Below are 13,761 nucleotides of genomic sequence, written 5' to 3'. Positions count from 1 at the left end.
ATACTGAAATGGATACGTGGAGGGATAAAACCTTTGGGAAGGTGTCTTGTTGACAGATTGGCCGCTGTGATTCCCATGGGAAATCTCTCAACAGAAACACGGCTATACCTTGAGTAGACTGTTCCCGCACGCGGGAAAATCCCTTCACAGATTAGTTTTTGGCGGGAATTCAGTGGATAATAAAGTGGGCCACGTGTAGATTCTTTGACGCGAGTAAATATACCGACTACAGATATGTAGGCTGGCTGTAAATATTGAAAAAGAGAAAGTCTTGCGGTATTTTGATTTGATAGAGTTTCTCGAGTGTTACAATGAGTCTGGGATCAGGTGAGCATGGTCTACGGGAAGGAGGATGGTCTATGGGAAGGAGGTTACACCGTTGTCTCTCTGCTGCTTTGTAACATTATGAAATCAGTATATATGAAGTTGGAACTTCACTTTGAGACCAACACTAACTCTTACTTAAAAAATAAGTAAGAATGATTTGTAAATGAACCCTGACGTCTGATCAAGATTCGTCCTAATACCGATACGTAAAAACTCCAATGAGTTCAAATGTGTGATAAATAAATCCACCTGCACTTCGGACGGAGTTTCGAGCGGACACGGAAATGTTACACAAATTTCATGCAAAGTGAGGAGCTTACGAGTAGTTCAATTGTTTGTTTGTTTGTTTGTTTGTTTGTTTGTTTGTTTGTTTGTTTGTTTGTTTGTTTGTTTGTTTTTTAAATGAGTGTTTTTTTTATAAGGCGCTCATATCCGACGCTCGAGACGCTTCAATATTTCTCCTTCCGATAGGTGCACTTAGTTTGTCTACGTGAATCAAGATCTAGTTAAGAATGGCAAGGTTTGTTTAAATATTCTTAGAAGTGAGTTGGATTGCTTTTGGGGCAACCGTTTGACTTCTGAGTACAAAAGGAAACTGCCCTATGATAGCTTACACATCCAGCACAATTCACGTTCTTATACTTTACACATCCAGCACAATTCACGTTCTTATACTTTCAGGCATTTCTTAAATCTTCTCTTTGGCAGTTTGGTGTGGGCCTCCTTAAGAGTGTCTGCCATGGAAGAAGATTGCAATTAAGATTGACATAAACTAAACTGTGTTTCTACCATTTCTCTTTTCAGGTTATTTGGTCACAATCCTGGATAGTGCTACAGCCCATGCCTCTATATTGACGCTACTCGCCATAGCAGTGGAGCGTTATTACGTCATCTGTATGCCGTTCAAAGCTAACTATACGTGCACGTCCAAACGGACACTCATTATTTGCTGCCTGGTCTGGCTCATTGCTTTTATAAGTAGTGTTCCACTAGCCCTTACTGTTGTATATAGCAACACAGAAGCGGGCTGTGTCTGTGGCAGCTTCGCCAATACCACCTTGAAAGAAGCCTACGTTGGGGGCATAGCCGTCGGATTTTTCCTCCTCCCATGCGCGTTCATGGCTATCATATACTGCGTCATCGCCAACACGCTCCGTAAACACGATAACTACATGGCTTCAATCCGGAACAAAGAGTCTTTAGGACCGGCTTCGGGAACACCGGTATACCGGGAAGGTCGACTTGTCGAACTAGCCACCATGCCGAGAAAGAACAGCGGCGATTCCATGGTGGAAAATAACTACGTCCCGTTGAAGAATCACGTGACCAGTAACTCAACCAATGAGGAGCACGAGCCAACGGTTGCGTTCATTGAAAACGAGGCCAATCACGAGGCTGCTATGAGGCCCTCCAATCAGTCCTCTTCAAACAACACATGTCAGAATCTAGCCAATGCAGCCACCAGACAGGCACACCGCCGTGTTGTTCTCATGATGGCCAGCGTGGTCGCTGTGTTCTTTCTGTGTTGGTTCCCAATGCGTACCGTTATCCTATGGCAGATCTTTGCGCCCAAGGAGTCGATCCGAGCCTGGCTGGGGGCGAACATGCATACGTTCCAGGTCATGATCGCCATATTCCGGATCCTGGTGTACATCAACTCAGCCATCAATCCAATCTTGTACAACCTGATCTCAAGCAAGTTCCGGGTTGCGTTCCGGTCAGTCATACGGTGTGAGAACGCAAGACGCGCCAGGAGCAAAAGGTCCATTTCTACTCGTTCCTTCACTTCTACGTCTAGTTTGAGAATTCATAGTCGTACCACAGATTATCATGGGTAACAACTCCGCCATACTATTGTCAGAAACTTGTTTATGCCCAGAAAACAGTTTGGTCTCAAAAAATGTTCAGTGAAAAACATGCATATGGATTTATCATAAAACAAAACCACCGAATTCCTCAATCAAATTCTCTAAGCAAAATAAAGAACAGAAATATCTACAAAGCATTCACAAAACAACTGATCTCAAAAAGATATCTAGATATTCAGCCAGGGAGTGGTTCAATTGTTGACTTAAGTTACCGTAAAATCGTCTTATGGCCAGAGACAATTATTAACTATCTCTGGTAATCAGCTCTATATCAGTATATCGCTTTTCCCAAAACTTATTTACCGCCGGGAAAGTTTATTCGTTAGTCATACCAGCTTGAATCATTTGATACTCTGTAATCGCCACTGAATGGTCGTTTACAGACAATATTTTCCAAGGGGCTAGCAATGAAACTCGTTTGAGTGAAACTTTATACCTGATGGATGTATTATTCAGCGACTAAGTCCCACCTTGAGCGGCAGAAACTCATTAATGATAAAGCCACATCATTAGTCGCGTACTTCGATTCAGCATGTTCATTGACTAAGTCATCTGGGTTTGTTTTAAAGACACTTGGCAATAACACTAGTAAGAAGTTACTTTCAATAGTTCCATTATGACAGAATTGGGTCTGTTTAAATGGAATGGATACGTTTGATATTTAGAACCGACTGTTTGTTCTAGTGCTCTTTGGTTGTAGATATACACACCCTAAAAACTAACCATACACACCATAAAACTAACCTGTGAAATGTTCATTTTAAAAGGTAGTCGCATTTTTATTGCAAAAAATCTGGAGCGGATGTCCACGCAGAAAGAATAATTACATTTGGATTATACAATCTGAGAAACGTTAATGTCAGTAACGTTTCTCAGATTCAAATATGTTGGTTGGGATTGAAAGTGATATCTTTTAACTTAACTTCAGTGCTTCGAATATCAAAGTGCATTATACTATCCAAAGATGCTGTACTTCTTACACAGTTTGTTTTACCATCTATTTGGGGGTCATTACCAAACGTGAATAGCCAAATTATATCTTCATGGGTTTAGAGAGGGTCACACTTATCGATACCTCAAAATATATTCAACCAAAAGCTATTAGAGACAGTTGGTTTGGTTGCACAAACATTGTTTGAACACGCCCAAAGCCGAATCCTCTGTATGGGTTTTAACTGCAATTATTGTTTGTATAATTAAGAGATGAAAGTCAGTACAATCCCCCGTGCGGTTCGGCTGGCGAGTCGCACGTCTTCAAATATTGATATGAGGAAGTCTTAAGTATTGCGTTTATTAGTACCCTAGGCATAACGTGGGCTCTTCAGTTGATCTTTAATCAGTTGTCATTAACAGGGATCGTAGAGTCATCAATCAAATTATCGCGTCAAACTGGGGAAAGTACAAAGAACTCGGGAATGGGGGTTATTTCCCTTCTTAACAACAAAGAGTATGACCTCTTTAAAAATGCTTAGTCTTGAATCCTGTCTCATGATTGACCAAGATGATTATTTCATGGTCAGATGGGCCGGTGTCAAATCCGAACCAGGATTACCCGGATTAGCTATCGGGGCATGTTTTCCTGTACAGATTATTGGTTGTTCCGTGACTATGATTCCTAAACCCAGATCTGTGTCACGTGCATAAAATAAGATCTACGTACGCAGACCACTCAAATTTCTAGTCGAGTCAATAAAATGGGTAGGACGCAACATGTCAGCCGTCGGCCCTGAACTTCTTTCAAAAATTCGGCCATATAAGGTTTATGCCTAGGCTTGGAACACTTCACAGATAGGCCTCGATCAAGTCACTGTTCATGGAAAGACTGGCATACTCTGGATATCACTTAGCAATAGCCTGATTATCTGACGTCTAACTTGGGAAACACATGAAACAGTCCGTAACATCGTTACTTGTTCCTCGCTCAAAATACTACACTTCCTAAGAACTTTCTGTTTTATTAAAAATCTTTTATCAACAAGAAGTAATTTCGCAATCAATATCAATTATTTTGCTAAATTTCCCCACGAAGTCAGCAGTGAGTTATAGGAATTAGTAAAGAAAAAATATTTAAAACTGTCTATAATAAATAATAGTTCATGTATCACTCTGTCATTGCTAGAGATGATAACGTACACATGTTTAGCTTAATCCTAAATCATCTAAATAAATAAAAAGTTAGAATTTTTTTTTTTTTTTTTTATATTTAGATTTAGTGCAAAAAACCTTTGCAAGTATCATAATGTAAAAAATCTCGCTTTATGTAGAATGGGAATGGGTTTAAACTGACAGTGCAAACGTCATGCTCACTAAATGACTCGTGTCCAGTTTGAAAAATAAAATATTACTTTCTTTACAAGCTTTGATTATCATTTTCATTGACAACTTCACAGTCAAATACGTCTTTTATTAAGTTGCCGTTCTCGCCCATACCCTTTTATCACAAGCACACACACAGTACACCACCTCATGTCTGTGTCCATCGCATCATTGTTGTGCTTTATTCATTTGTTCCCCCATTAATTTGCATTGTTTTCCTTTATCTATGACATTTTTTTCATTGCCGGTGTTGCTTGATAAGTAGAGTCGTACAAAAGATTATGGTACGATGAGTTTGGCATACATCTGACTATCCCCAATGCGTATAGAGAATCGTGGCCGATATGTGTTAGATTGAGAGCCACCCCGTTCATCTCCTCCCCTCTTATACAGAACAGAAGGAAACCCCCATCCCCCAATTTTTAGCATACAAACTTACTTTGAACGAGCAATAGAGGTAAAACATTGTGAGAAATGGCTCCCTCGAAAGTAACGTAGTCTTTGAAAAAGAAATAATTTCTCACTCAAATATTAAATGACTCCGGGACCAATATTCTCTTGCAACTTCGATGACAAATTGAGTCCCAATTTTCACAAGTTTGTTAATTTATGCATATTATGTGAAGTTACATCAAGTGAGAATACTGGTCTTTGACAATAACCAAAGGTATCCAGTGCCTTTAAAAAGTGTAGAGCACTCTGCCTACATATCGAGCACCATTATGAGGGGTAACGAGCTCTGGAAATAGGCTTTATTGGAGAGGTGCGTGCATTCGCATTGCATGAGGTTGCAATGAGCCACGGTGTAGCAATCCAAACGTCGTTGCTGTGTGTAGAGAAGATCAATGCGTGGGTTACGATGTGTGAATATTATATTATGTATGTTATAAGAGATATAGAGCGAAGAAGTATGTATACGAGAATTCACCAAATTTACTTTCGGCAAACCATCACAAAAATATCGCCTTCACAAAATGCACTTAAAAGAATTACTGAACCAGACTTGTTGAGTTTGTTTGCATTTTTGTTTATGATGTGTGTGTGGGCGAAGGCCCTAATCATAGTTGGATTGTATGTATGATCCTATAGTGGTGATAAGATTTCATTATATTCAACATTATGTGTGTGGGTGTTGGATGAATGCTTTTTAGTACGGTATGATGTGTGATGAGTTATGGACACATCCATGACATCCAATGCTACCAAACATTATTTCCACGAATAATTTTATTTCCCCCAAAACCAACCCACCTAGCTTTAGATCACAACCTCCCTTTCTCAACCCTCTCACTTTTGTTTTATTTATTTAGTTTTGTCACTCCATTTGCCTGCCATTTTGTTTTACCATCGGAACACCATTGGTTTTTTCCTTTCTCCCATGCATGCAGACTAGGTGTACGTTCTACCATGGTCGTTCATCCAATACCGAAATGGGACCATCGTGACGTCAACAGACCTGCGCAATGCTGTTCATAGACGTAATAGTTTGCGGCTATAATCCAGTCACGTGGTGCATGACGTAGGGACTCACTCAGGTTGCCCATTTTTACGGATTCCCAATCAAATAAATTCAACATTATGTAAATTGTATATACTGTTTTCTAGGACCTGCTACTCGCCACGAGTAATGTTCGTTTTAAAGTGACAATTCTAGCCTAAATGTCATAGTTTGTTGATATTTCACTATCAAATTGTATACGCATTACATTTTATTCAAGTGACGTCAAATGTTGTGTGATTTCATGCGTGGACTCTCTGGTTTAAAGCTCTACGTCGGTTTTGTTGTAGCCCCAATAGTAGTACCAAGTGACCGTATTTCGTTCGCCATTTTGTTTTGTGATACCCAACAGCTACACAGCACACTTGCCTTGGTATACTTGTCCTTTCAAGATGACCATGACATTTGGTGATCAAAACAAACTACTAATCAAACTTATTAAGGATCAGAGAAAAGATATACAGTTTGTCACAACAGTTATGTTTAGCACCAAAAGCAACCGCATAGATGAAGGTTGAACATTATTCACTTAACTTGCACAACCGAGTCACCCGCACGAACAACTCGTAAACAAGAAATGAGTTATTGTGACATTTTACGAAAAGCAACAATATGTTTGTAAGCAGTTTGGTATGAAATTTGAAATCTGTGACAAATCATACGTATGTTTCTTCATGGACATCTAATCTTATAGCCTTGAACATAACGGCAATTATTTCCACTGTTCACATCGAGTCTAACTCAAAATTGCGAGGTGCATTTTCAGCAATTTCGCTTTTACTTCATGTCATATTAAAGTCAAAACTAATGAAGGTTTGCATTATCGTAAATTAGGGGTTATGTGTGCTTGTATAATTCATAATGGTTGTAAATATGAAAACAATAATTAATATAATTGATATTTCCTTTCAACAAAATTGTACATTTGCTTCACTTTGTATAATATTACCAAAGTAGAATGGCATCTTATTCGAGCTTGGTAAACTCATGTGTTTGTGTCTGGTTACGCTATAAAGGCAATGAAATGTATATTCATATATTGTTTAAGTTATGTGTAATATTAATAGGAGTATTTAGAGATCACCCACAGCGTTGTTATTAGCACTATGTAAAATACTAAAAGCTCCACACTTCTAGATAAAGTTAAGATAATCTGTAAAAATGTAAATAATATTAAATTTCAGTATAGACAAATGTAGCAGTAACAATGTAAACTAATATTTGTGCCAACTTCAATGATTGATTGGAAATTGTTTATTACAACTGTTTCCAAACAAAACTTTGTTTAGTGTAGCCTATAATCTCTTTTCATGGTTTAGGTACTTTTTGTACGACACAAAACTCAAACGACCACAGATTTATTTTAAACTTACACGGTTTAAAGATGATGATTGTAGCAAGCTTCCCTTATCATATTACTTTCTGGGGTGCTGTAGTTTTTCAGAAATAGTAAAGCAACAATAATTTGTGAGTCAGTGAGACGAAATTATTGATTGATGCGACTCTATTGAGAACAGTACTCTGTGGTCTTTACTTTGTTCTCAACAACTTGACGACTAATGAAGTTGAAAGATACAGTGAGTTGGGATTCATGTCATGACCAAAAACTTGATTTACAAAAGGTATCGAAACCCTTTAAGGTACATGAATCTGGACCCCTGGTAATAATGATATACCCGTCCGTTGCAGGATGAGAAAAAGGGGGCTAAAAGTAGGCTCGACTCAATTATTGAATAAATTGATTCGTTGATGTGAACTGATGAGGGGGTGAGAAATGAGCTGTCTCGACCTGCAATGGACTTCTCGAAGTTCCCAGGTTATTTTATTAAGAAAAATCTGCTCTTTCTGGATCCAATTTATGTGCAGGCAAGACATGGACACGTCTTGTGAAGTAAATGAATTGACTCTTTGCTCGTGTCCAAATATTTATAGTTCGGAACATAAATAAACATGCAGTGACTCTCAAGTTGCTAATCAACCATGTCTACGATGTGCTATTCTTCTCTATACGCCGGCAGCACAAAATATAGAATAATTTTATCTGGAAAAGATTTTTTGTATAAACTAAGTAAATCAGTGTATTCGAGTCTGTGTATATACTGTTAAAAACGTAACTCTGTTGGATAAACTTGTGCGTATAGAACTTATGGAAGCAGGCCTAAAGTAGGATAACTGAACTTAAAACAACACAAACGGTGTGTAACTTGTGCTGCCGCTATTATAAAAATGTAGTATAACTTGCTCTCCTCATTTTGTGTGGAAGTTGTATGCGAGATACCTTCCAACAGTGTACATTTTCTATATAATATTATTAAAGAGTCATTAAGAATATACTGGCGTTGATTTCTATTTGTAATAAATAATGGTTGATTCCAGTTTGACACGGTGGCTATTTTATTTTGGAGGTCAACAATAAATTGAATTCACCACTTGATATTGACTAGCTTTGAATGGCACTCGTGTATAAAACCTTGACCGTTGAGGGTTGAAGCTATGCCCTGTGTTTAGGAGAGCCTTAATATTTAAATAATTTCCATCAAAGATGACAGCAATGCGGTGAGAAAAGGTGGGCAGGGACCTAATTTGCATATTGATCATGTGATGACGGCTTCTGAGTGTCTGGATTCTGATTAAGACAGGTTCATTCGGTGAATGCGAATGTGAAGCGAATATTGACGTCTTATTGCTGTTTTAGCAGCAAATGTTTCACACAACTCTTGTGACGTCAAAATTAATATTGCCGTTGAAGGAAGTGGGTAGCCAGCTTTAGAGTGAAAAACCACTCGTTTTGTCCACCATACCACTCTTGCAAAGAGCCATATGGTGGAAGATTCTTTTAACAGTGAAAGACGAGTACTTTCAACTCGATTTAGAGTGAAGTTCGCTCCAATTTCAATCAGAAATAGTTGTACAGATTGAATTTCCTCTCAAAAGAGCGAAAATGCCACCACTTGGACAACAGATTGAAGTTTTCAACGTTTTAGATTAAGAGAGCACACGATGTTCGCAGTTTTCAAATACGGATATGTAGCATGACCAAATCCCTTTTAATGTAATTGGCTACCTTAGCTGAAATGCCAACTCAGATCACCTTTAATTTGGACTCAATCAACTAAATCACATTAATAGATCATGGTTCGCAACGAAGCTGTCCCTCTGTCCAGATAAAAGATCAAAGTCGTGAATCGTATATTGATGACACATGTTCTGTTATCCCCTTAGTCATCTTTACATAATGACAAAATATAAGTCGCATCATTTTTCGTTAATGTTTACAGAACTGTACATAAAAAATCGAACCATGAGAGGCGAACTACGGAGGAGACAATATACAAACAACCGATCAAGTGGAGAATGATTGATGCTTTTTATACAATTTCGTTTGCTCTCCGGCTGTTGCACACAATAGATAGGAGCTACCTACGGAGGAAGTCGAACCCAGGACCCTCTCAGCGATCAATATTAAATCTAAACTCACCCTTCAAGCCTGCTCAGAGTTGGGCATTGTAAAGTATTCCTACATTATGGTAATGATTAAAGTAAGCGGAGCTTTGAGCATGCGTACTGCATAATTTATAATAAATTACTCATGAAAGTGATAGCCCCTTACTGTCACGTGCACAAGTTCGCTCATTTCGATGTCCAGAACATTACAGGTGTGCTTACCGCAATATCTTGCGGATGGGCACAATTTCACCGATTTATTTTTATTTTTATGGAGCAATCATGTTTAGCAAAACCAGCTAAAATGGGAAGAAATAACGCCATTTGTGACTAAGTTGCCTTTAAAATAATTTAGAAAGTGTTGTCAGATTGAATTGTCTGCTCATAGCTTATGTATCAAACAAGGCACTTGGTTTTCCGGCTGTTATTTTCGGCTGTTATTTCCGGCTGTTATTTTCTCCCTTCTTCTAGATGCATACAGCTTCCCTATTACTGCAGTCTATAGCTGTGATCAATATAGTTTTAAGGTAATTGGAACTGCTTAATCAAATGACTTACGGAAGTGCATGACAAGCATCATTTCCATACCAAGAAAAGGAGTTCTTATTATTCAAAGCAAATGCAAATTCGAAACGAATTTGACGTCATAAGCTCGCAGCAAAAGGACGCCGCGAGTTGCCCTGTGCTCCAGTTTTCCGCAAAGTGTCTCTCGCGCAAATCCACACGATGACGTCACGATTCGCATTGCAGTCGCGGGGAATAATTGATCAGGCTATATCCCATTGAAGTATCCTCTGCATTACATGTTGGAGTATACCAGCAAGTTTTGAATTTATTAAAATTCTGCGTGTCATTTCATATTATCTGTTATTTAATCACAAGCATTTAAATTGAATAGTATCCGTGCGAGGATTTATTTGTTATGACTTAGAATACAGCAGCAAAATACCACAAAACGTGGGTAGAAAGGGCATTTGTAAATCTCCCTCGTTCGTTTGCTTGGCTTGTAGGGGTTGTCAGACCTTGTAACACTCATTGTATACCACATACTAATAATAAGACACTGTGTTCACTTCAACCTAGACAATGTAAGCAAACAGAAGTTTAATCATCACCAAGGGCGAGACGTGAGAAAGATGGGGATTCATTCCAATTTGTAAACAACTTCTGATAAACACACTCATTCATACCCCGAAACAAAGCTACACCTAATCTGGCTAGTCATTCCGAATCGCAGAAGAAATCTTTTACGATTACAGATTATGTGACAGAAACACGTCGGTTGCCATGGCGACTGTTTTTGTAGCATTCCCATGTAATATTTTAGATACTTGAAGAAGGGATCATTAATGGTTAGGGACGTCCATCTGAAGGTGTAACAGTCAAGCGATGTAATCAACGTTAGTGAGCTGCCTTGCCTTACGGACTAGTAGGGAAAAGAACACCGAAGTGATGTCAGCATCAATATAGGCTAAACCCCCCTCAGAGAAACAGGCATTGAATGAACGAGACAATCCGCAACAAGCCAGAAGTACATTCTCATCAAAGGTCATTTCATGTTGTTGTTAATTGTCAAAGGCACTAACACTATTGGTTATTTATTAATAACAATAATTGTGAGCATAACAACTGACTTGGCAATGGTGAGCTGTTGACAGTATAAAACATTGTGAGAAACGGCCCCCTCTTAAAGGCAGTGGACACTATTGGTAATTTCTGAAAATAATTATTATCATAAAACCTTTCTTGATTACAAGTAATGGGGAGAGGTTGATGGTATAAAACATTGTGAGAAACGGCTCCCTCTGAAGTGACCTAGTTTTCGAGAAAGAAGTAATTTTCCACGAATTTGATTTCGAGACCTCGAGTTTAGAACTTGAGGTCTCGAAATCAACCATCTAAACACACACAACTTCGTGTGACAAGGGTTATTTTTCTTTCATTACTATCTCGCAACTTCGATGACCGATTGAGCTCAAATTTCACAGCTTTTTTATTTTATGCATATTTTGAGATACACAAACTGTGAAGGCTAGTCTTTGACAATAACCAATAGTGTCCACTGCCTTTAAGGGTGTTTTACTTTCATTATTGCCTTGCAACTTCGTTGACCAATAATATTGGGATACACCAAGTAAGAAAACTGGTCTTGACAATTACCAAAGGTGTCCAGTGCCTTTAACTGATACTAAAAATATTGATGAAGTCATGCATGAATTTAAAGGGGTTGTTTATTTATTATCCAGATGTAAATCTAGAAATGAAGTGATCGTCCAATCAGTGTTTTTGAAAACAAGTTACCAGACCAACAAAAGTTCACAAATGACTCGGTGAAAATCAGGTCTAAATCACGCTGTGTTTATTTATTGTCTTATGGGGATGCAAATAAATAAAATAAGCTTAACACGTAGGTGAGTGGCTTCTTTGGGAGCTGGCTTGCAAACTAGTGCCAGATAGTAACTTCAACTCAATGTTAGTCCATATCGCCTTGACCTTGCAAGATGTAGAGGCATTACGTGGCTTAAGTGGCATCATCAATGATTCGCTCCTGTAAGCTCGCAAGATGACAAACCAATCATAACCCAGGCCAAGTGAAAATCTTAATTAGTTTGTATAACATTCTGTTTTTGTTCCAATTCCACACTTAGGTGGAGGGGAGGATAGGGGTTAGGGAGGAAACAATGCAGACGGTAACCAAGTTTTCGTTTTGAGCTGGCCCTAAAGCCCTTTGCAAATCCTGCATGATTATTTTAATCGGAGCATATCCCGAACCAAGGTCGGATTTTATTGGCATATCGAGAACGGATGCCACAACCGCTTACCTTTTAATAGTATAACTTACTTAACAGACGGGCAGTTCTGAGTCAATCTAGTAAGGCGTCAGCTTTCAAAGAGTTCTTCCACACTTGGTGCAGCGTACCACAGGTTTACATCTATTAAAGGCACTGGACACTATTGGTAATTACTCAAAATAAGTGTTACATAAACGCTTACTTGGTAACGATATAACACCTTGTGAGAAATGGCTCCCTCTGAAGTAAATGTAGATCCTAGTTTTGAGAAAGGGGTGATCTTTCACTCAAATAATAATAGACTCAAGACCTGCAGCCTTTTTAACGGCATTTTAAAGCACACAATATGTGCAACAATGGTGGGGTTTTTCTTATTACTATTCACTTGCATTTTAATGACCACTGAGTTTTCAAAGATTTTTGATTGTGCATACACCAAGTGAGAATACTGATTGTTAACAGTTACCGATACTAGAAGAGTCTGCAATACCCTAATATTTAGTTTGGCTGTCCGACATTATGAACAACCATTAAACACCATAAGAAGTATATCAGTAATAAATAGGCCAATGTCCAACACATGGCAGTGAGATGCATTAATACTTTACGAATGTCGGCAAACTTCGAAATAAGATGAACCGAAAGTCATCCGTCGTTATGTGCAAGGAAGTAAGTACATGAGATATAACTTTAAGGAAATCAAAACCCCGAAGCATTAATGGAGATAGTCATTTGCCACATTAGACATACGTTTCTCATTCCTCTAGAAAAGTACAACACGGTGACAATCCATGATACTTAATACCGTAGAGTGTCATCTTCTGAATTTAAGTCGAGTACTGGCAAAAAAACATTACGAGAAATCACAAAACTGGTAGGGATCCCATGTCATATTTGGAATTACTGTTCTAAATTAATGATACCCTCATCACACCGAACTCGTTCCAACTACTTCTGAAAATGTAGTCTTGTTGCAAGGCGATAGTTAGTGTGCGCGGCGAGGAGGGAGCGAGCAGGGGATCGCGATAGTTGAGTGATAGTGTGAATAACGTCTTGTAACAAGTCTAAGACTAAGAACTTGGTTGAAACGAGTTCGATGTGATGAGGGTATTATATAAGAACATTGATTCCCAATATGATATTGAATTCCTATCAGTTTTGTTTTGGGGATGTTGAGTAATCGCTTCCAAAAGTTACACCTTTAAGATATATTTCCACTGATCGAGAGAAGTTGGCTAATGTTTCCTCTGTCGAGATCACCACTCTATTATCTCATATAATGAACGTGGATACCTGTTCTACAACCAGCCTTTAAATCATCTCTTAACACGCGACCCATTACACGTTTCCTCTAAGCATTTGTATTTTGCTTGCGCTACATACGATGTATAAATTACATTGACGGTTAAATTGGCTTAGGAGCGATTAACAGAGGCCCTGAAATTGCCTGATGTGAGCTTATTACGCACTACACGATGCCTTGTAATGAATCATGAACGCATACAAGAACTGCACA

The 13,761-nt window shown here is 38.5% G+C and overlaps 1 protein-coding gene across 1 annotated transcript; it reads left to right on the top strand.

The window, feature by feature from the left end:
- The first annotated feature begins 333 nt into the window (after positions 1-333).
- LOC117294325 (neurotensin receptor type 1-like) lies at positions 334-8,340 on the top strand. The gene is made up of 3 exons (XM_033776684.1): positions 334-397; positions 1,132-2,089; positions 5,900-8,340. The coding sequence occupies exons 1-3, from the start codon at positions 334-336 to the stop codon at positions 5,985-5,987; spliced, it is 1,110 nt and encodes a 369-aa protein (XP_033632575.1). The 3' UTR covers positions 5,988-8,340.
- The last annotated feature ends 5,421 nt before the right edge of the window (positions 8,341-13,761 follow it).

Source organism: Asterias rubens, chromosome 9, assembly GCF_902459465.1.
Source record: "Asterias rubens chromosome 9, eAstRub1.3, whole genome shotgun sequence".
In the NCBI taxonomy this organism is placed as follows: domain Eukaryota; kingdom Metazoa; phylum Echinodermata; class Asteroidea; order Forcipulatida; family Asteriidae; genus Asterias; species Asterias rubens.
This window is presented reverse-complemented; position numbering and strand designations above follow the sequence as displayed.

Coding starts and splice junctions, on each gene's coding strand:
- LOC117294325 (XM_033776684.1), top strand. CDS start 334: ATGGTCTACGGGAAGGAGGATGGTCTATGGGAAGGAGGTTACACCGTT. Junction 398..1,131: donor CGTTGTCTCTCTGCTGCTTT/GTAACATTATGA, acceptor TTCTCTTTTCAG/GTTATTTGGTCACAATCCTG. Junction 2,090..5,899: donor AGACGCGCCAGGAGCAAAAG/GTCCATTTCTAC, acceptor CCATGCATGCAG/ACTAGGTGTACGTTCTACCA.